The 24,362-nt window shown below is 38.2% G+C and overlaps 1 protein-coding gene across 12 annotated transcripts in view; it reads right to left on the reverse strand.

The window, feature by feature from the left end:
• Positions 1-24,362, reverse strand: part of focad (focadhesin) — a 223,520-nt gene that overhangs the window by 161,995 nt on the left and 37,163 nt on the right. For 11 of the 12 annotated variants that reach the window (XM_059970009.1, XM_059970007.1, XM_059970005.1 and 8 more), the window contains 2 exons: positions 23,193-23,347; positions 9,293-9,397 (listed from right to left, as the gene is read on the reverse strand). In XM_059970009.1, the coding sequence (XP_059825992.1) occupies positions 9,293-9,397; positions 23,193-23,347 (260 nt within the window). Of the gene's footprint in view, positions 1-9,292; positions 9,398-13,207; positions 13,378-23,192; positions 23,348-24,362 lie in introns of those variants that run through there. The other variant, XM_059970010.1, reaches the window with a different exon arrangement.

Genomic DNA, 24,362 nt, shown 5'->3' on the forward strand with positions numbered 1-24,362 from the left:
AAAAAAACTCAGTTTTTCCAAAGGTCAACAATACAGAGTTCAAAAGGTCATGTTCATCCAAAATTTATCACTTTGTATGACAAAGTAACCAGTTACAATCTGCATGACCATCTCTGTCCTCAGAGGTGTTTCCATGGAGATTTGTCACATTAAGGACGACAAACCTGCCTAAATGTCATTACATATAATTTATCAGATGCACATTTAAGGTAACTGCTTGAACAACATCATTTGTTGCCAATAAGTACTTTTGTGTTACATTAACCTTGCCCTTTCACCGGTCAGATACAAGTTAGTATACAGTGCATTGATAGGGTTGAAGTACCACATGAAATGAGGCATGGAGTTCTTTCAGAAGTGTTTCAGTAACAACAAAACCTATCTACCAGACATGTTCAAAGTTAACCTGTTCCTTTCCATACTTGGTTAAGCACATGAAACCAAATTGGTTATTGCACAGCATGACATGGCTAACAAAAAAAAATCAAAAATTCCTTAACTCTAACAAATGCATAAACCTCCACTTAACTAAATAGTGAATACACCTGTTGCATAATATCCGATTCCAAACAAAACACAAGATAAGGGGTTAAAAGAACAGCAAGTATTCAGAATTGCAAGCATTTAGACACTGTTGGTCTAACCTCAGCCAGACCATTTGCTGGATGTCTCTCAGGACTATTTAACACAATGGGGCAATTTGCTTTTGTCTCATTTATCCACAGGATAAAGTCATTACAGGTTAGATTGAGAGCCTCTGTCTGACAGGACCTTAATGATGCTTAAAACAGTGTCTTCTGAGAAATGGTAGTGTTTAATTCGATGAGGAAACACTAACAAGACAAATGTTGAACTTGATTACACTCCAAGCTGAAATCAATAGCTAATTTTGCACATTAAATCTTCATATTATTTTACACCTCCCAATACACCTTACTGGGTTAATTAATAGGTTTTGTTGTAACAAATCTATTTTATTTCTTTCCGTTTAAAAAAAGTGCAAGCCTCTTTTGGTGATCAGTTGAAGTTGAAGCAAAACCTTTTACATTTAAGGACATTGAAGTTTCAGAAGAGCAAAGGGGGAATTAATAATGCAGTATATATGGAAGAACTGCTGGTCTTCCCTACAACCTTGCCCAGGCCTGCGCCCTGGAAACCATTCCAGGTGCAAATCCATGGTCTCACAAGACTAACAGATGCCACCATATATGGAACAATAGTTGTTAAAATTAATAGAATAAACACATATTTAATCTAGAAATATGGCCTGTAATACTAAAATAATGCAAAAGGAAGACTATAAAAAAGAATTGGGGAGTTAATATGTCCAAGCATTGCATAGCCAAAGACCTAGCAATAAAGGCTTCACCTCCTCTATTATTACTTCATGTGCCCTTCAAAACTGTCAAAGGTCCCTACATCTGCACCCTTAGAAACATTATCCAATAAATTAATGTTGGTTTCTTTAAGTATTCATGACACAGATTTAACTCATCACTGTTTCTTGACCTTTGCATTGCTTCCAACTTGTCAAACAACTTTTCCAATACCTAGATAAGTAGGAACTTCTTCTCAAGCATACTGGAGACAAAAGCCACCGGCTTCAACTAAAGTCACATGCTCTAATCCACAACCCATATTTCCATCCTTTTCTTTGTAAACAGTCCAAAACCAATCAAAACTGCTCAGAATCTGGTGTCCAAGTTCACACAGAAATCAATTTTGGAACTCTTATTTTTGCAGCCTAAGGCTATCAATTTTCAGCTCGACCCCTATCTCAGAATTGTCTCCCTCTTTCTCATCTTTCTTTAACTCAAGCTCGTGCCAAGCTCTGCTGCTCATGTCCTAACTAATTCCATTCACCATTCAGAGAAGATTAATTAGAGATATACAAGATCACGACAAGTGTAGATTAGTAAATGCACTGCTTCCATTAGAGGGTAGCTTAAACACAATGAAACATAACTTTAAAAGGGATTGGCAAAATACATAAGAGAATGCATGACTATTTTCTAAGTGCAACGATAGGCATTACCTGGAACATCATATCCACTATTCTTACAGACAGAATCACCAAGTGTTTCCAAAGAGAATCAAACAGCCAGGTATCAAATAATATAGTGGTCTAAAGGCAAGTGAGGGAATAGGACTGAACAGATTGCTCCACATGGAGATCTTTCCATAAGAAGTCAGGATGAACGACAGACCAAATAACCTGCTTTCTCATGTGTAGAAGCTCCATGGTTCCATTCTTTTCTGCTGTTGACTTGCATTGGCTTTCAGCCAGGTAACAAATATGTTTTAAAATATTAATCCTTGTTTTCAAATCCTTCATGGTCTCAAGACACCATCTTCAAACTCACTCACCCTTTTTCATACTGTGTATTTTGACTTTCTAAGCATTCCTGGATGTCATAACTGCATCACAGGTTAAACTGCTTTCATCTGTCAAGACTTTGTGTTTTAGAATTCTCCTGATAAACTTCTCCTCCTAACTTTGTGTCCCTCTCTGAGATGCTCTGTGAAGCCTAATTCTGGATATCTTGTGATTATCTTCTCTGATACATCAGATTTTTGCTTGATAACCTTCCTGTAGTGTGTTCAGACATCTTGTTCCATTGCTCCATTGAAAGTGCAATGAAGATAGATAATGATATTATAATTTTTGAGGTCAGTATTGAGAACTGACCCTTTCCAAATGACTGGAAAATCCAAAATTCCACATGCATCAAGGGAATGCTCATCCACAAAGGGAACCAGACATACTGTATAAGCTTTTGTTTCACTAAAAGATCGATCAGCAGCAAAACCAACAATAAAACAGTGATACCATAGGTAGCTAAGGCTATGTTGTTTTTGAAAGTGCAGCAATTAAGAGAGCCATGATATAAGTAATACTTTTGATTTTCAAAACAATTTCAAAATTCTTATCAAAAAATTTTCAAGTCAGATGCACTGGCTTTGAGAATATGCTTTATAATGAAACAATCCACGCGATTCTTTCTGATGTGACTGTCACAGTCAAATTATAATTTTGACAGTTTGACTGCAGTTACAGTTAAATACAAATGGATGAATACCAAAGGAACCAAAACAGGTTGTTTTTAATCACAAAAGGCAAAACTAACTTCACTATATAACAGTCTGCAAATAAGTCACATTTTTAATTTTTTTCCACTTCTATTTCACTGGTCAATGATTTAACCAAAACAAATAAACTTAGCATCATCCTGTAGTACTCTAATGCCACTTACGGGGGAATTTGTTCCATCCAGATCTGACTCAACAAGGTTAACAAATCGACTATTTATCATAATTTAGCCGAGGTGACTTGAAACAATATGACACGAAGCGTGCTCACTTATGGTCAGTAAGGCCACAGAGAACCATAAGCAATGACTTCCTTGAAAACAAGCTCATTATCATTACCAGCTTCAGTATCCTTCACATTACAATACAGAATTCACAGACAATCTAGAGGTCAGTTGGCAGGACATCCAACATCCTGTTCTACAGGAGTGCTCAATATTGACTCAGCATCCCCAGCAGAGCCACAGGACGTGCTTTATATCCATGCCATCAACTTTACAGCAGCCAAGGCTGAAGTCAGAACCACAATTTAATTGATTTGAATGCAGTTTCTGCTGATGATTGTAAAGGTACGTAGCAGCAAGTAAGTGGTTTATTTTCCATCACTCTGTCATTTTGATTAATAAACTATTTTAATTATTTTTAACTAACTTAAATACTTAAAAATAATATTTTTAAGTATTTAAATCTATGTGGACTATTTATATCAGACAGATTTAAACACAATGACTAGACTGGCATGGACTGTCAATAGACGATCAGTGGAGACTCAGACTCTACTGCCTGAGTTAGCAGTCATTCTATGAACTAGATCAAGCAAAATCTGATCCACTGCATTTAAATTCAAGCAAATTCCTCAAATCAAGAAACATCTGCACAATTCAAATGGAGACATCATCAGTTAAATTACTTGGTTAAAAAAAAATTGCCCAAATATGACTTCCCTCCCTACTCTCAATCTCAGTAATGGATGTCTCTGAATTCTAATAGTTAATAGCTGGAGGAGCTGAGTGGGGGCAAAAAAATCAGAAGCATTAATGTGTATACCAGCATATCTCTTTCACAATTTCAGAGTAGGAGCAAGGTTGGACCAAAATCTTGCTAAAATGTTATGCAAGTCAAGGGGAAGAAGGAAAAAAGGAAGTTTCACCTTACAACACACGATCATGTTCAGAAAGCTAGCCCAAAAGGTTTTTAAATGCCATTCAGGGTCACATCCTTTACACTAATAACATTGCTAACACAAAACAGCACCATCATGATGTAATAAATGCAAGTTGAAGAGTGTTCTTAACCTCCAGTTCACCTTGATCTCTGGTTAAGATCTCAAAGCTTCTTTAGACACTGAATTTGATTTACGTTTACAGATCCCCCCCAATAAATAACCATTAATATGGTTAAGTATTATTTATAATTCTGCTACTGAAACACAAAGAGAAACAAGGCATCCCTAGACACATGATGGTTCCAAGAATGTTTCTACACAAAATTTATTTTGTTGCTTAAATGACATTACATAGCATCGCACTAGATATATTTGTAATTAAATGCATCCAAAAATTACTTGGTTGTTTTTGCTACCATTTTATTTTGTTCAATAAAAATGTTCAGTATAATGAACTAATCAGAATTAAACCACAACATTTCGAAAGGATCTCAAACTGAATAATTCTGGAAAAAGGATTTGCAGCACCAACTGCTCCCCCAGGTCTTGCTGTTTGTCAGGTCTGTTTTCATCTCATCCAACTCCAAATCTGCTAGCCAATCCATTGAACACTGCTATAGTCTGAAAACCTTGGAAGACTTCTAATCCCATACACCGCCTGCTATAAATATCATTACGCTACTGAAATACAGGAGAAAGCCACTTACGCAAGAGCTGTGCAGCTTGTCTCTTTTTCTCCTTTTCAAGTCAATTCCAATTTACTTTTGAAATGTTCTGTGGTTTAGCTTCCACGATTTTCTCAGGAACTGCATGCCATTTTGAAGCATAAAAATTCTCATCTCCTCTCCAAGTACCCCATTACTGGCCTTAATTCTATTGAACATGTGTCCCTTCATCCCTTTCTGAATATAGTGGGAAGTTTTTCTTTTTCTACACCAAAGGCTCCCAACCTTTTTTATACCATTGACTCCTACCACTAACCAAGGGGTCCATGGTTGAGAATCCCTGATCTACACCATCCATAAAAATCATCACAGAAGTCTCCTTAACTTTCTCTAATCTACAGAAAACTATCAAAGCTTCTCCATTCTACTGACAAACTGAAACCTTCTCTGACGTCATTTCATCTCTGCACCATATCTATAAGTATGTTGCCTGGATATGAACATGGCAAACCGAGACCTAGCATAAAGATACTGCATACAGTCTTGTTTTTGCATCCTTTATAAAATTAAGGATTCAAAATGCAACCTAGTCAACTTAACTTCTCAACTTTGGGTGTAACAATGTATAAGTATATTTGGTTCCATCGTGAGTTAATATTATGAGAATTATATAAACTATTAAGATTCATTTTATTTCTTTAAAGTCTAGAATCTAGATTTGCTAACAAAAGCAAAAACTAGAAATCTGCATGACAGTTAATTTTTTTTTACACAGATGGTTGATTTAAGGAAAATTAGGTGGTATTTCTCAGTATATGAATTATGGGACAAAATATTCAGTTGAAGGTACTGGTACAACTGCACATGGTGTGCTGAATGAAGTCAGTACTCATTGTTCACTTGTGGTACAGAACTGGGGCTGTAGAGATGATCAGAATGTGGGAAGGTGGGTGAGCATGAAAGACAAGCAGGTAAACCTCAGAGCTCTTAGCTGTAAGGGTGAAGATCCACAACCAAGGATTATTTACTTTGGAGAAATATAGCTTTACAGGAGATAAAACTTTTTTTAAACAAGAAGAAGACTGAATGCAGACCATTTAGGTGGGTTACTTGAAGCCAATGATAAAATTAAAGGTTATCCTGATACAATCTACAAAGATTTAGTTTCGATGTCAGTAAGTATTCTTTATATACAGACAGCCTTTGAAGCAAACTACAATAAGTAGCAAGTTTGGAGTCACTACAGTTTTTTAAACTGAAACTGAAATTCCTATGAAAATATACTATTTGCATTGGGAGGTACAGTGCCCATAATAAGTATTCACCCCCTGAAAGTTTTCATGTTTTATTGTTTTACAACAGTGAACCACAGTGGACTTAATTTGGCTTTTTGACACTGATTAACAGTAAAAGACTCTTCTGCGTCAAAGTGAAAACAGATCTCTACAAAGTGATCTAAATTAATTCCAAAAGTAAATCACAAAATAATTGATTGCAATAAGTATTCATCCTCTTTTAATATGTCACACCAAGTTATCACTGGTGCAGCCAATTGGTTTTAGGAGTCACATAATTGGTTAAATGAAGATCTGCTTTTGGAGACCTCTATGCAGTCAAGTTGTTTCAATTGATTGTAGTAAAAATGCACCTGTATCTGGAAGGTCCAACTGCTGGTGAGTTAGAATCCTGGCAAAAACTGCACCATGAAGACAAAAGAGCACTCCAAGCAACTCCGCGAAAAGGTTATTGAAAAGCATAAGTCAGGAGATGGATACAAGAAAATTTCCAAGTCATTGAATATCCCTTCCAGTACAGTCAATTATCAAGAAATAGAAAGAATATGGCACTGCTGTTAATCTGCCTAGAACAGGCCATCCTCAAAAACTGAGTGACCATGCAAGAAGAGGATTAGTGAGGGAGGCTACCAAGAGATCTATGACAATTCTGGAGGAGATACAAGCTTTAGTGGCTAAGATGAGATGAGATGGGAGAGAATGTGCATACAATAACTGTTGCCCAGGTGCTTTTCCAGTCACAGCTTTATGGGAGAGTGGCAAAGAAAAGCCACTGTTGGAGAAAACCCACATGAAGCTAGAGTTTGCCAGAAGACATGCGAGAGACTCTAAAGTCAGCTTGAAGAAGATTCTATAGTCTGACAAAACCAAAATTGAGCATTTTGGTCATCAGACTAAATGCCACGTTGGGCACCAATCATCATCAAAAGCACACCATCCCTACTGTGAAGCATGGTGGTGAGTGCATCATGATGAGGCAATGCTTCACTGCGGCAGGCCATGGAAGGCTTGTGAAGATAGAAGATAAAATGAAGGCAGGAAACACAGCAAAATCCTGGAGGAAACCCTGATGCCATTTTGTAAGAGAATTGCGACTTGGGGTCATAGCCTTGCTGGAACACAAATCTTCTTCCAAGCATTAAGCTAAAGCTATACAGAAATGGCTTTAAAAACAACAAATTTAGTGTCCTGGAGTGACCAAGTCAGAATCCAAACCTCAATCCAATTGAGGATTTGGCTGGACTGGAAAAGAGCTGTTTACTCACAGTCCCCATGCAATCTGACAGAGCTTGGAGCTTGAGCAGTTTTGGAAAGAAGAATGGGGTAAAATTGCAGTGTCCGGATGTGCAAAGCTGACAGAGACCTGCACAGACTCAAGGCTGTAAATGCTGCCAAAGGTACATTCACTAAATACTGACTTGAAGGGGTGAATATTTATGTGTCAATTATTTTGTGTTTTATATCTGTAATTAATTTAGATCACTTTGTAGAGATCTGTTTTCACTTTGACACTAAAGAGTCTTTTTCTGTTGATCAGTGTCAAAAAAGCCAAATTAAATTCACTGTGATTCAATGTTGTAAAATTTAAAAAAACATTTCCGGGGGGGCGGTGAATACTTTTTATAGGGACTCTAAATAGTTAGTTAAATGAGAATACTAATGTCAAGTTTTATATCTCTTGATATAAGAGATGTCTCTTGATTCCCACAACTGGTTATCCACGTTGTCCACTGTCACTACCAGGTGATCCGAATTCGCAAAATTTCAGGGTTTGAACACAACAAAGAGAAACATTTTCAAGTAGCAAGATGACAGGTTGAAAGCAATTGGCAAAAGAACCAACTGAAAATATTTGCTGTGATCTAAAAATGCAATTCAAGAGCAGAACCACAGGGAAAAGCAGAGAAGGCCAAATATTTGAATAGCTGATATTGACATGGTTGTCAAGTGGCCTCTTCTTGTACTGTATTGTAGCCTGCAACTTACTGTACTCGATAAAGACCATGGAGTTTACATAAATAATTACTTTCAGCTGACAAGTCATTTAACAGCACATACATACCATTTGTTAGTTATAAACACCCCCCGACTTATGGACACCCATGCATACAAATGGACTGCTATAATATTATTAAATTCAAAAATCTAACATACTGTTCATTCCTATAAAGAGCAGAATTAATTTCCTCTCTCCACTTTTAGCAATTGTTCCTAATTGCAATTGTGTGTGTTTTGATGCCATTCATTATAATACCATGGAATTATGTAGGGTTACTATATCGAGTGGCTTTCATGTATTTTCTGACCTACCGGCAAAATCGACTCAAGGGCATCTGTAGTGACAGAACCTGTTCACTACCTGGAGATGATGCCATCTGCCACAGTAACAGCTGAAGGAAATGAAATATTGAGCAGAGAAATTCCAGAGGGGACATGACTCTGTCCTTGATATGAAAATAACACTGAGCAGCATCATGTGAAAATTAACCATCAACTTCATAAGTTGCACACTCATTGAGCAACAAGCTGCCATTTATATCACAATTTCAAAGCAATGTAGACCACAAGTCACAAAAGAATAGCATAATCAATCAGAATTTCTAAGAATGAACCAGGAGATATCAAGTCAAGTGGCCAAAAGTGTGTACAAAGTAGAATGGTTTAAGGGACATCTTATTGGAGGAAAGTCAGAGCATGAGGCAGAAAGGCCCAGGGAAGAAACTCCAGGAAGATGAAATTAGAGATATTGGAAGCTTTTAGGACTGGAAGCAGATATGGTAACAGGGAGATATGATGCCAAGGATGAATGTTGAAAGAATCGAAACAAAACTTTTAAGTGAATTGTGTTAAGAAACACAAGCTGGTGGGCAGTTTTGTGCTGTAAACCGACATGCACTGGAAACTGGATGGACAGAAAATAAAATGATTAATGTAAACAAATACATACTTCCTCCAGCAATTTAAATTGAATTCACTTCCTGTGCTATATTTAGTGAAAACTGGCAGAGCTTGAAGCTTGCCAAGCATTGAAATAGGCAAGATATCAAACAGTAAACAAGTTTTAACCCAAGAATTACCTGATGGCATAGGGGCATAAATATGGCACTTTTCCACTTTGTTTAGCACTCTGTACTTGCATCTGTAGCAGTTTTCCAATACTTCTGATCAATCCTTGTACATTTCTGAAAAAGAAAGATATCATTCCATACTATAGACTGTTAAAGCGAAATTAAGCAACTAAAATACCAGACCTGGAAGGAAACATAAATTCAACATTTCAATACTAGAGAGTCAACCTGGACACCTGAGTAGGAACAATTCTGCATGATTAGTGAGCAATTCTGCATTTCAACTCAGTGGAGAACCAAGTAGAGAATCTTCACTCTTCAAAAAGAGCAAATTCACTGAATAGTTTCATCTTCTCTAGGCCTATCAGACAGGGCAGAAGATAGGCTTGCTCATAACAGTGAAAATGGACAGAGACTCCTTACTCAAAGAGAAGTACGTACATTCCATTCCCAGTTGCCAAAATCCAGAAGCAGAAGCATGCAAGAATTGCATGCAACCCTATAGCACACTAGAAAAAAGAGATAGCACGGTGGTCACATGAGACCTTCTTCATAAATAACCAACTCTGGGGACAGAGATGCACTGATACACTAAACAACAGATAATCCTAACATCATATCAAATCCAAAGTTATTTTCAAATTACTTTTAGTATTTTTCAAGCACAGAGAAATGCAATTGGTGTATTTTTGAAATGAAACAAATCCCACTGATAAAAGACCATTAGCCTTAGTTAAACAGTCACATCAATTTAATAGAAAAATTAAAAAATTAAAGTAGCCAGTAAAGGAAGGAAGGAAGGAAAGAATCCAACACTGAAAACAAATAGATAATTAAATCTACACTGGCATAGTAAACCTAATCTGCCTTTAATTAAAATGAGATTGCAATATTCCAGGAAAAAAATTCTCATTCAAAGAGCTGCTGTTCCAGGAAGATGACATTTTGTGGGTAGCTCACAAAATAACAGGATACTCTACTAGATACACTTCTTCTGAACTACGATCACTACAATCCACAGTCTGTATTTTCCCTTTAAGAAATGTACTTCTGAACCATCTAAACCAGTGGTTCCCAAATGGGTTAATATGCCCCACCCCCTCGGGGGCAGTGGGAGTTTCTAAAGGAGCGATAAAGATAAAGGGGGCTGTGAGGAGAGGGCAGCTGAGGAATTATAGGCTTATTTAAGAAATGAACTACTTATTATAAGCATTTGATCCTGAGTGCCTCAAAATTGATGACAATGATTACGTAATCACCTCATCTCTTGGTAACCTACCATTCTCTTAGACTTTGCTCGAAGTATATTATAGTTGTTGAAAAGCACTGTGAGACTTCTGTATTTGGCATCTCATGATAAATCTGAAATTATAAATTGTGTTATATCCTAGCCTATTCACTACCGTAGTATAGTGTAAGTTAGTATCATTCCCATACTCTAATCATGCAATGACACAATTCCTGTGAACTACTATATGACATTCAACACAGTAAAGTTCAGAAGCCGCCCTTTCGAATGGTCTTGGATTCATTTCTCTATCCTAGATATTGCTGCCCCATTTTACGTACTTTCAGGCAGAAGATCAGGTGTTGCCTGAGCCATTATGATGTCATTCATCATTGTTCATTTAACCATATAACCATCTAACAATTACAGCACAGAAACAGGCCATCTCGGCCCTTCTAGTCCGTGCTGAATGCTTACTCTCACCTAGTCTCACCTACCTGCACTTAGCCCACAACCCCCTATTCCTTTCCTGTCCATATACTCATCCAATTTTTTTTTAAATGACGAAATCGAACTTGCCTCTACCACTTCTACTGGAAGCTCATTCCACAAAAATCTAAGTCTAGAAAGCCCCATACAATGGGAGAAGAACTGATTCTGCCAGCAGTAAGGGAAGTTCTGAGAATGGTTTTGTATCAGTCACCAGATCAAATAATTAGAACAATTCTGCTCTGCCAACTCTGTTCAAAGACGAATAGATGAAATGTCTGAGAATGTGGAAGATACATTGTGTAACATACTTAGGACAATAGTATTTGCTCTGCAGTTGAATGAATCAACTTTGCCAGGAAGCAAATCTTTGCTTCTTGGTTATGTTTGCTTCATAAAAGGCGAAAGCATGGTTCAAGAGTTATTACTTGCAAGGGGACAAAAAACAAATACGAAGGGGAAGTCAATATTTAGGTTACTGAGCAATTTTTCAAAGTGAAGAACATTCCGCTCACCAACATTCTTGTTTGTGCAACAGATGGGACACTATCAATGACAAGACATCACTGTAGGGTTATTACAGACTTGACAAAAGCTGTATCTAACATATTTACCATTCACTGTATAATTTACAGATAATATCGTGTCACAAAATAACCTAAGTGATTAGCTGCACAAATCATGAAATACTATTATCACAGCGGTAAATACAGTCCCATGCTCTCAATTCTTGACAATTTTGAGAGCTTAGTATTGGGAATGATGAACAGTTTGAATGCTTGCTGTTGCACACAGAAGTCAGATGGCTCTCAAAAAGAAACTGCTTGAGACACTTTCGCATGCTTTTCCAAACTGTGATAAAATTCTATGAAGACTTGAACGCCTCATTCAGTAATCAACTCAAGAATATTAGGCATGGCATGAAATCAATCTTCAATTGCAAGGAAATGATGTGTATCTTATCAAAGTCAAATCAATCATCTCCACATTTCCGTCCAAGCTAACCCTATTTAAGTGCAACTTTGGCCATCACAACCTTTTACCTACTTCTGAGCCTCTCTGCGTTGGATGAGAAAGAAAGAATACCAGATGATGATCTTCAAGTATGCTGTGCCAACCTGGGTGTGCTGCATAAATATATGTCACAGAGATTTTAGGATCTTCTCTCAATCCAAATTCCAGATTGGATTGTAAATCCATTTCTGAATGCTTGTAATGACGAACTAACAGGAAAGATGGAGGAAGAACTGATCTTGCTACGAAATGACTTTATGCTTAAGCTGAGGTTCAATAAGTCATATCACGACTTTTGGTGCAGAAAGAAATCTCTGAACACGGTGCTGCACTATGAAAAAAGTCAAGATGTTCTTTATTGCTTTTCCACCATTGTACTTCGTGGAGCATAGCTTCAGTGCAGTAACCCAAGTTCTTTCAAAGCGATGGAACAGACTACAAATTACCGAACGTGGGGATCTGAAACTCATTCTGAGTGACATTCAGCCTAAGGTTAAGAAGCTGTTATCACTGCACAAGCCCATCCATCTCATTAAGAAGTAGTGAATAGTTATACCAATAACGTACACTCTAAAATTATTGATAAAAATTCTTTAACTGTAACTAACCAAATAATTTTATTTGTAGCTTTAAATAGATCTGAATAATTTTTGCAACTACTTGTCACTGTTTGAATTTGCAGTTCCTATTTTCTATCAATCTGCATCATAAATCAAAACTCTTTATAGTTTTTATGTAATGTCCAGAAAGGGAGAAGGAGGTGCTGGGAATGTGGTCTGGAAGCCTAGGGGGTAGTAACCCAAAAGCATATAGGTACCACTGGCCTAAACAAACTAGCAATTTTATGATCTCCTGAAGGAATCAGCAAACTTGAATCTCAAGAATACAGGCATGGCCACCGCTTGGTAGGGACACTGCATCGAGGCATAAGAGCAGAAAACCCAGGCTCAGTTCCATTACTCCATACCGATTAAAGAGTCGAGGCAAAGAATGGAAAACACTGGTTCATATTCAATGTTGCCTGCCAAGTTTGACCCCTCTCTCTCTTTTCTCACTACCACCATTGAGCAGGAGATGCAGGGGTCTTGGGTCCCATACCACCAGCTTCAGAAACAGATGACCTGCAGCCATCGGGCTCCTTTACCAGCTTCACTCGGCTCAGCGCTGAACTGACTATGCAGCTGTGGACTCACGTTCAGGACTCTGCAGCTCATGTTCTCTGCATTGTTTGTTTACTTTATTTTTAGACTGTTTGCATGACGTGTCCTCTTTTGCACATTGGATGTTTGTCGGTCCTGGCTGTATGTGGTTTCTGTGGTTCCACCGTTGTTGCTTCTGTTGTGTTTCTTTGTTCTGTGGGTACCTGGAAGAAGATGAATCTCAAAGTTGTATATGGTATACATATTTCGATAATAAATTTGAACTTGGAACTTTGTGCAGTAGTGCAACATTGGTACCTTAAGTGGTACAGCACATGTTCAAGATTTGGAAGGGTGACATATACAACAACTCAAGTTCTCTAGTTATATATCAACAAATATTATTCATAGCAGAGCAAACAAAGCTCCATTCCTGAGATTTTGATCCCATTTCCAGTTAGCAACCATGGCCCATTTTTCAAGAGTTCAACTACTGAACAGAGGCCAAAGCTGCAAGATCCACCTGCTAAGAACTTTTTCACCATTTGTAATTCAGGACTAAAGAAGAGGGTGAGGCTTCCCTCAAAGTATTTTTTAAAATAAAACTAACTTGATTAATCTCAAAACAATGCCAAAATCAAAACTGTTAACTACTCCTCTTTCCACAAGGGCTGCCTACCCTACAGAATGTTTGCAGTATTCTATGTTTTAGATGTCAAGATTGAAACTGTGATTGAAGCATGCAAGGCTTGCATGCTTTATTGAACAAACACATATCTACAAACAAGCATCGGCTATCAGCCCACAGTTCACTGCACAATAGTAAATAACTATATTAACAATACCAGGGGTAGAAGAGAGTAGGAGCAAGAGAAAGAAGAAACAAAGAGCATATACATACCATTACATACAAACACAAACTTACACATGCTTTACATACTTTATATCACCCCTCAATGCAGTTTTACATCTATTTAAAATAAAATCACAATCCTCAGTAAATCAGCTCAAGTCCTACATTTTACTAGGCCCCTCCCTGTTTGGGCCTTTCACTGTGCCAGGTACACTATAACAGAGTTCCATCTTTCCAAGTAAGACTCCATTTGCAGTTGTAAACTTGCAGTGGTATTTTCCATACAGTTCACTTCTTTCAATCTCTGTAATCATTGTTCCAAAGTGGGTGGGTGAGATTTAAGCCAATTAACAGTTATCATTTTATGAGCAATCAGAATCAAGACTCTTTAACATGTATAGTTTATTCTTCTCTAATGCAGATTGCAGGACGTTGCCTAATATGAAATGACTAGGTTCAAAGGGTATACTAATATCTAAAATCCTTCTCATTTCCTCAGTGACCTTGTACCAAAATTCCCTTAATTTGGGACAGTCCCAGAATATATGTGCAAAATCTCCCACTAGGCCACAGCCTCCCCAGCAAAAGTCTGCTGTTTTCTTCTGTGTATAATATTACGAATAGGATTTTAAAGTACCTCATCCTTATTTTCCAACTAAATTCCCTCCAACTGGGACTAACTAGTCAAGCATTTAGGCCATGACTCCCAAGACCTCGCCCACTCTTTCTCTTCTATTATGGCATTTACCTCCAATTCAAACTTACGCTTAACATCTAACATGTTATCCATTGTATCCAGTTGTATTTTTTTTATACATACAGGTAGTCCCCGAGTTACGAACGTCCCACTTAGGACAACTCGTACTTACAAACCGAGGAAGGAGAACACCGTCTGCCATTTGAAGTCATTGCTGTTGACACTGTGTTGAGTGTTTAACTTTGTATTTGGCTTAAGTTTTTCTTAGTAAGTTTCACCCTGACTCCGCCCGCCCCCCCTCCCAACCCCCGTTCTGGTCGGCTGGTGGCGCAGTGAGATCAGCACCGAGCTGGAGAACGGAGTTTCCCGAGTTTGATCCAGTGATTGACCGTTCACGTGCCGGGTTGATGTCGATCCAGTGACTCCGTACCATCTGGGCTGGGTTGATGTCGAGCTCACAACTCCACCTCGTAAAAAAAACCACTGCCACCTCCAGTTTAAATTCCCACGCAGAATATTGTGGATGATCAAATACCCAAACCCAGCACAACCCCCACTTGTCCCATATAGCTTGTTTCAATACAGTGGTCCTTAGGACCCAGCAGACCTCAGGAGCCGCCGCCTGCAGTGTTTCTGTTCCATTGATGGGAATCGATCGCGATTGAAAATAAAGTGGAAATAATAAAGTGTTTGGAAAGAAGTGAAACGCCATCAGTCATTAGAAAAGTTTTAGGCTACAGTTGGTCAACGATCAGAGCAATTTTAAAGGATAATGGATAAAGTGAGAAAAATGGAGCATGTGAAAGGCGCTGCCCCAATTAAAGCTACAATTATTACTAAGCAACGCAGTGGTTTAATTATTGGAATACATACGTTTCTTAAGTGTTTTATATGCATAGAAAGGTAAAATATATACTATATACTAAGACAAACATTTGACTAACTGATGCTAAATAATACCAGATGTACTTGTTCCGACTTCCGTACAAATTTGACTTAAAGACGGACTCAGGAACGGAACTCGTACGGGGGGGGTGGGGTGTGTATACGTACATATACACACACACACACACACACACAAGATACAATTTTCTGAGATTGCGTCCTACCCATGATGATCTCTATCCAAAATTTTTCCAAGTTGTTTGGCCATATTTTAACATGTTCCATTCTTTGTGTGATATAAGGTAATGTCTAATTTGGAGGAATCTATAAAAGTCATTTGATACAAGGTCGAATTCAGTTTGGAGTTGGGTGAAAGATTTGAGCACCTTGCCATAAAACATTTGGTCCACAAGTACCAGGGCTCTTTGCGCCCATGTATTAAAACCAGAATCCAGTCTTGCTGGAAGAAAATCTGAAATGAATGCAATTCTGGTTGTCCTTGATATAGTCCTTGGAAGATCTCATTTTTTTCCCAATTCTATCCCATACTTTCAATGTATGGTTAACCCATTCATTCGGAGTCTCAACATTCTTCCACATGTTTGGATTTAAAAAGGGAAGAGCTGCTGAAGATAACTCACCAATTGAATTTTGCTTGTGTGAACCCATCTTGAATCCACGTCTTCTCTGATCCATGACACAATTGCTCTTAATTGGGCAGCCCAATAATAGGTCTTTAAATGAGGAAAAGTTAAACCTCCCTGTTTTTTATTTGAGTCTCACCCTAGGCCTCCTTTTCTGCCATATAAACCTACTGATGAGTCTATCCAAAATTTTAAAGGTAGATAAAGGAACTATTATGGATAGAGCAGCAGCATCTAAGCTGCCACAGTAAGACATGTGGCACAAAGCCCCCTCACTGATAATAAGATGTATGACTCTAGCACGCAGCCCAAGAATGCACACATACAAAACATACAGTGTATCCAGAACGCATCCTCCTTTGTCTGTGGATAGATTCCAGGGAGTTGTGGGGTTGAGTGGGATAAAGGATCAGCCACGATTGAATGGTGGAGCAGACTCGATGCGCTGCATGGCCGAATACCTGTCTTATGGGTCTGTGAATTTGGATGGGGAAAAATTACATCTTTATTTTCACCAACCTGTCACTGAAATTTTGCATTCCCTTCAATTATGAATGTAAGCAACAAATCACAGCAGTAATAGCAGTACCTGTGACTTTGTCACCAATATAAGTCACAGATATTTTCATATCACATTATAGTTGCTACAAATATCTCAAAATATTGGATGAATGATTAGATTTTCTGTACTGCAGACCATGGTCTTTCTTGGGGGCTTTGCTATTGATTACTCGATGGGTGGAGAGCGCTGAAGGCTGTTTTGCTGACATAAGTTGGGGATGAGGAGGGTAAGGGCTGGTGCTTTGCTACTGCTTGTGTGTGGGAGAGGGGAAAAGGGGGATTTGGGGTTCTAACGTTTTACTGTCATTCATTCTTTGGGGTATTCTTCTGTTTTTGTGGATGTCTGCAATGAGCAAACATTTCAGGATTTATATTGTATCCTTTCTCTGATATTAAGTGGAACTACTGAAATATTGTTTACATCACTGTTTCAAAATTACTGAAGTTATCAAATGTGATAGCAGTCTTCCTGTCTGCAGATGCTCATGCAATGCAGCTAGCAAAATATTGGGCAGCCCTGCACCTCGTAAGCTGGCCAGTGGTGTAATGGCATCCACATCACAAGGTGAGTGGTCCCAGGTTCGAATCTGGCTGGCTCCTTCCACATCTGTGCTAGATTGAGCGTTGAGCTAACAATTTGGCCTCAAAAAAAAACAATGTTAAAGAAACAGCAAGGATACTCCACACTGCACCTTCTACAAGGATTGGAGAAGTTCATCAACTGGGCAAGGATGAGTTTCAAGCCCACAAAATCAAGATCATTGGTGTTGAGAAAGGACAGAGTCATTGACAGATTCTGCTTCAACACTGTAGGAACACTCATTCCAACCATCTCTGTAAAGCTAGTGAAGAGCCTTGGGAAGGTATTTGACAGCAGCCTGATAGACAGATTATCAATCCAGGCAACCTATTACGACCTGGAGGGCTGATTGAAACCAGCTGACCAGGCTGGCCTACTTGGCAAATTCAAGGCATTGATTCTTTGGCCACTGCTGGTATATGAAGTTCCAATTTCCATTGTCAAGAACCTAGAGAGAAACATCAGCAGCTTTCTTTGGAGGTGGCTGGGATTGCCCAGGACTCTCAGTAGCAGCACCCTCTATGGAAAGAACACCAAGCTGTGGCTGACCTTGAAATCCTTGGAGGAAGAGTTCAAGGTGACAAGAGCAAGAGAGATGATGCAATACAGGAATCCAGTGACCCAAAGGTGGCCCAGGCAAAGATCATTGTGAAGACCGGGAGAAACTGGAGAGTAGAAGAGACCATGCAGTAGCTGAATCTTCGCTGTGTCATAACGTCCTGGTGGGAGTGGTGATCCGAGGAACAGCTGGCCTGGGAAGCTTGCCAGCACCCAGGTACGACAAGGCTAAAAGGAGGCAGAAGTGCAAGTTCAACCAGGAGGAAGTGAGAGCATCCATGGATGAAGAGAGAGCCACCAAAGCAGTTTGTAGGAAGCAGCAAGGAGCTTGGATCAGGTGGGAGTAAGACATAGACAGGAGAGTGACATGGACTGATCTTTGGTGAGCAGAGCCACACCAAATCAAGTTCCCTGGCCAGGCAATATAAGACATCTTGCTCAGGCCATCCGTCCTGCATAGCTGAGGGAAGGTTAATGCCTCCAGACTGTCTGTTGTGTCCCAGGAAAGGAACCTTGGAGCACACTTTGAGCTGCTGCCCAAAAGCTCCTGGAGACAGCTAACGGGGGACGTGACCAGGTATCCTCGTGGAAGGAACCTTCTTGAAAATTAGTAACAGCAAACGAGCCCAACCCTGCCATCGAAGCATCAGCTTTGTGAGAGCAGGAGAGCAACTGGAAGCTAGAGAAAAGCAACCTTGAGGGATTCTGGCACCCGCTCATGAATGGCAGTTCATGATTGCCCTGAAGAAACAACGAAAGTTCCCACAGCACATTGTCAAGACCACCTTGAGACCAGATATCCTCCTGGTCTCAGAGGCATCCTGTTGGAGCTGTCAGTGCCATGGGAGGAGTGTCTGGAAGAGGCCAATGACAGGAAGCTTGCCAGATAAGAGGAACTAGGCAACGACCGTCAGAGGCAGGGAAGGAAGGCAAAGTACATGCCCTTTGAAGTGGGCTGCCGGGGTTTTGCTGAACAGTCTCAGCACAGAGCCCTCAGCGCATTGGGCACTACTGGTACAAGGAGGTAGACAGCCATCTGCAACATCACTGAGGCAGCAGAGAAACCCTCAGGATGGCTCTGGATGAAGAGAACAAGTCCATGGGGATCTGCAGCACATGCTAACTGTACACATCATTGCTTGATCAGCCATGACTGGGTTACTTCTGACGTTAAAAGACCCAAAATTCCTAATGACCCAAAGTTACAGCACTAATGTGATACGAAAATCATGAGATATATTCTTCAAATACATCTAAAGGCCATTGAAAGTGTGAAAACTTTGGATAAATTGTAAAACCTGCCTTATTTTACTTAGCATACAAATTTCTTGAATACCTTACACTACACTTAATTAACACATGATTGCTCATTTCTTTGCAGATTTATCAAATTACTTAACAACCAAACAAAAGTATGGAGTTTCAAAAAATGTCAATTTAACCAAATATTTATTTTAGCTTTATTTATGATTTTATTTGCAGACCCAACTTAAGTTGAATGGATCCATAGGCTTCACTGGATTGCAAAAGGATCCCATGGCAAAAAAAAACATCAGGACCCAAACTTTTTAAAACCACAAATTCCTCCTCATGCATTTAATGTCATAGTTCAATGATCCCTTGCAGAGTTTGCTGAATTGGAGACTGACAGTACCTAATGCAAGAAGCAGAATTGCAGGCTAGCTTCAACTTGAATGGCCACTCACAAAAATCAACCTTCTACTGGTGCATCCAGCTAAACTGTTGCACAGTTTAGATGCTGTAACCTTTGAATAGGTGATAGCCACAAAGCTGCAAATTCTGCAGTTAATGGTTACAAGTCAAAGGAACATCACAAGTCTGAATTGGCACATCCAAAATCTAGGGAGCATTAATTAAAGGCTAAAGTCTCCATTTTCTTCATATTCTGGTCAAATGCAATCATTGCTACTTCATAACATAATAATACATCTAAGATCCTTACTTTACATTGAACTTTGGTCTTACATTGTCTTAAAATATTAACTACTGTTTAATTGGGTTATATGAGTAGCTGCCGTCAGGTAGGAGGTATGGAAGCCTGAGGGCACACACTCAGCGATTCAGAAATGGCTTCTTCACCTCTGCCAACCTAAATGGACATTGAACCCTTGGACACCACCTCACTTTTTATTAAAATATATAATATTTCAGTTTTTTGCTTGATTTTTTAATCTATTCAATGTATGTATACTGTATAAAGTATACTCAATAAGGTTTACTTTTTCTTTATTATTTTTCTTCTCTATTATGTATTGTATTGATCTGCTGCTGCTAAGTTAACAAATTTCACGTCACATGGCGGTGATAATAAACCTGATTCTGATTCTCATTAATAACAGCCGGGTTGTCAGTGCCAAACAAGTTCAACAGCAACAGCTCAACCCTAATAGGATTTTATTGGATCCAACTGTTTAATTTTAATTGTTGTTTCCTTTGTAGTTTAACAATCAATTATATGCATTTTCAGTAGCCTTTATATACATAACAGTTTAATATGCCTTTAGTTGCTGTCCAAAGTATAATTCTGGGAGCTTTTTAGCTTCTTTGTTCTGAATGAGTATTTTCTCATCGGCTGTTTTTACTACCATATTAAATAAGAATAATCCAATCAGAAAATACTTATCTATGGAATTTTACTCATCTCTACAGTATTAAAGTAGCTGTATTGTGCTGGGCACCATCTTTCTTTAGCTTCCCTTCTTCAAGTAGTAGATTTCTGTCCCTCTTTGCTTCAACTTTCCTTTGTCCTATTAATTCTTAATAAAATGAACATGAAGCAACAAGTTTTATGCCTCGTTCTTAACTTCTAAGAGTTAAGGTGCCATTCTGAACTCCAGAATCTGACAACTTTTATTCAATTTGAACTGTTGCATTTAAATTGGGAAATGTGTTAAGTATGTATGATGAGCTTATAAGGGGTATCTGCAAAGCTTAAAGTCTAGAAGTATATATGGTACTAAATGACTTCAAAATTATATTTCAAAGCTAGATCACAGGAAGAAACAAAGGCATTAATTGGAGAAGAATATTTTTGTAACGTAACTTTCAAAGATAATAAAGATCTGGAAAACAAGTATAACATGTTTTTGTGACTTATTTTCAGATAATTGTTTTATGTCCCTTGAACAGCTGTCTAATAAATATAATTTGTCTCGAGCCCATTTTTTAAGATACTTACAAATTAGAAATTTTTTGAATAATATGTTACAGTCCTTTCCCAATTCACGCCCAATTGATATTACAGAAAAAATTCTAGGTTTAAATCCCTATCAGAAAGGTTTAGTAGCCGTCATTTATATGATCATGAAAATACAACCAGAGATGTCAGATAAAATTAAGAATGAATGGGAAAAAGAACTTCAATGTCCCTTACCTACAGAGCAATGGGAGAAAATTTTACAGTTAGTTAATTCCTCCTCTATTTGTGCCAAACATGCCCTAATACAATTCAAGGTGGTACATAGGGCTCATATGTCCAAGGACAAACTCACTCGATTTTATTCTCATGTAATCCAATCGTGACAGATGCCATTCTGAAGTAGCCTCATTGACTCACATGTTTTGGTCTTGCCCTTGCTTTCAAAAATGCTGGAAAGATTTTTTGGTATCATTTCAACAGTTCTGAGTATTAGCTTGCAACCTCATCCTATTACTGCAATTTTTGGCTTACCAATGGTGGATAACAGTTGTTTATCCCCCTCAGCTCGGCAGATGACTGCATTTGTCACACTAATGGCTATAAGATCTATTCTACTGAACCAGAAAGAAATTAATCCCCAACTACACTTCAATGGTTTTCCCATTGAAATTATATCTTGTTTGAGTTTAGAAAAAAATCGGAAGTGTCATTTTTGACCCTTTAGTCAAATTTGAAGAAACCTGGAGACTATTTATTCAACATTTTCATATGAGTTAAAATGACCTTTCCCGAACCTTCTTCTTATCACATTTAGTTATTTGGATAGAAGTGTGGAGTTATTGACACTACTGTGTATACCTGATATGATACAATAGCCCATGTCGGTTAGGTTAGCTGTTTTTTTTTAAAATGGTTTTTTTCCCAGTTTTCCATTTTTGTAATACACTATAATTTTGGGAGGTTATTATATTTGGGTTATTAACTGTTTATATTTGCATCCCAGCATTAATTATGTACTCTCAAGCTCTCTGTATTTGCTGTTTTCCTTCTTATGTTTGTTTGAAAATTAATAAAAAGATTTTAAAAGAAAAGATCTAGAATAAACTGTCAGGAATGGGAGTAGCAGGAAAGGCTTATGGTCATTGTGTGATATCACCAGATGCCATGGTGGACAAGTTCAAAAATACTGCAGAGATGAACCTTTCTCCATTCTGTAGTGTTCAAGTATACAAATTAGAAAAATTTGCAGCTAAAAGTGAAAGTAATTTCAGTCATTTATACATTGTTGACAAAACATTCAAAAAATTATTTCATGCTCTCCTAAGAAATGCAACAGAAGATTTATTTAGCCACATGCACTGAATCAGAAAAGGAACCAGAGCTACTGAGTGAGGTGATCAAGTTCGCACAACTACAAAAAACAGGTTCTCAAATTCAGTTTTGTGACTCAAGAGTATGCAACCACACATTCATATTTCAAAGGTTTTTCTTCCAACTACTGAGATAATAAGGATGTACATCTCACTAGCTCCCATTTTACCATCATGATGTAAAATAACCTACACTAAGCAACATGAGAAAATTCAACGCATACAAACAAGCTGGATGAACTCAGCAGGTCGGGCAGCATCCGTTGAAATGAGCAGTCAACATTTTGGGCCGACACCCTTCGTCAGGACTCGGTTCGAAATGTTGACTGCTCATTTCAACGGATGCTGCCTAACCTGCTGAGTTCATCCAGCTTGTTTGTATGTGTTGATTTGACCACAGCATCGGCAGTATACTTTGTGTTTACTATGAGAAAATTCAGTTCTTTGAGGAATAGTAGTCAGTTTTTCCAATGTATGGAGGCAAGTAACTCTCAAAATCTGATTTAAATCTGATAATATAGACTAGAAGAAAGCACTTTATGGTCATGCACTCTTCTGCTTGCATGCAACAGAGCAAGTCTCTTTCCAAATTCAAGGCAGTTGAGAATAGGAAAACCCTAAATTATAATTTTTTTCAGTGAATCCTTTGTCAAAGGGTATTATTCCTGAAAGGAACTGAAATGTCTTGCATCAACAAGCTATGCCAAACCTTACTTAATTACTTCTAGTACCTGGCAGAGGGGATCAGATTCAAAATTCCATTGAGCACATAATTAAATTCGGCATGATTCTGTGCCACGAGGGCAACCAGTGCCTCACAGCTGGCTGTACGAACCACCACATTGTCACAGCAGCACTTCTCCCACAACAAGTTCAATGCAGGAGTCTGCAAGAAAAAAAATAACCATTTACAATAGTCAACTAAAATGCCTGGCTTATTGCTGCAGCATACTACATCAGAAAAGGAAACATATAAATTGAGAGCAACCACAATGTTAAATCAATTCTGATAATTTAAACTATGAATTAATTCATAACTTCCTAAAAAGTAAAATCATAAGATTAAAAATTTTCGGAGACTCTATTGATGAGGTCATATCATTTTCAAATTTTTAACAATGTTTGATTGTTTTACAGAACTGAGCAGCTGCACAAACCATTTGTGGGTAGGATTTTTTTAGTGTTTGTTTTCATGGAACTCCCATTCCTAGGGATCTGCCTCCTCCTTCGTGGATGAGAAACTTATAATTTTGCAAAGACAACGTGTGAACCAATTCACTTCCTTATTAAATACTATTTATTTGCAGCATTTTAACGGTTTAATACCAACATTTGTTCCCGGTTAGTTTTAATAACGTTTTCTATCTATCAGCTGTGGTTCAACTTTAATTCACAAGAAAGGGGATGCATTTACAGTGCTATGACATTCATTGTACACCAAGGATAAAGAAAACATCACAGGTCTTTGAAAAGTTTGGCAAGTAACTGAATGTTGCCAGCAGAGGCAGCAAAAGGACAAGTTCTAAGGTCCAGTCTCATTCATTCAATCCAGCACTCCACTGTGCTCATAAAAATACACCACTGCATGTGATTTCAAATATTCTGCTACACTGGATTACTTTCAATGTGTGGGTACCATATTGCCTACTCGATCACTAAAAATTAATTAAGATCCTCCAACAGGAGTAAAAGCCCCAACATTAAAAAACCTTACAATCATTACACTGCTGACAAGCACACAAAAGATGCTTCCTAAATGCACAAAACAGATACCAGATGTAAAAATATCTAATTACATCAAAACAGTACTAAAACTTCAGTGTGGTTTCTTCAAAGTAATAAATGAAGGCAGACTTTCTGAAAAATATCAAACATTACTACGAATGTTAAAAACAGCTGAG

Source organism: Hypanus sabinus, chromosome 5, assembly GCF_030144855.1.
Source record: "Hypanus sabinus isolate sHypSab1 chromosome 5, sHypSab1.hap1, whole genome shotgun sequence".
Taxonomy (NCBI): domain Eukaryota; kingdom Metazoa; phylum Chordata; class Chondrichthyes; order Myliobatiformes; family Dasyatidae; genus Hypanus; species Hypanus sabinus.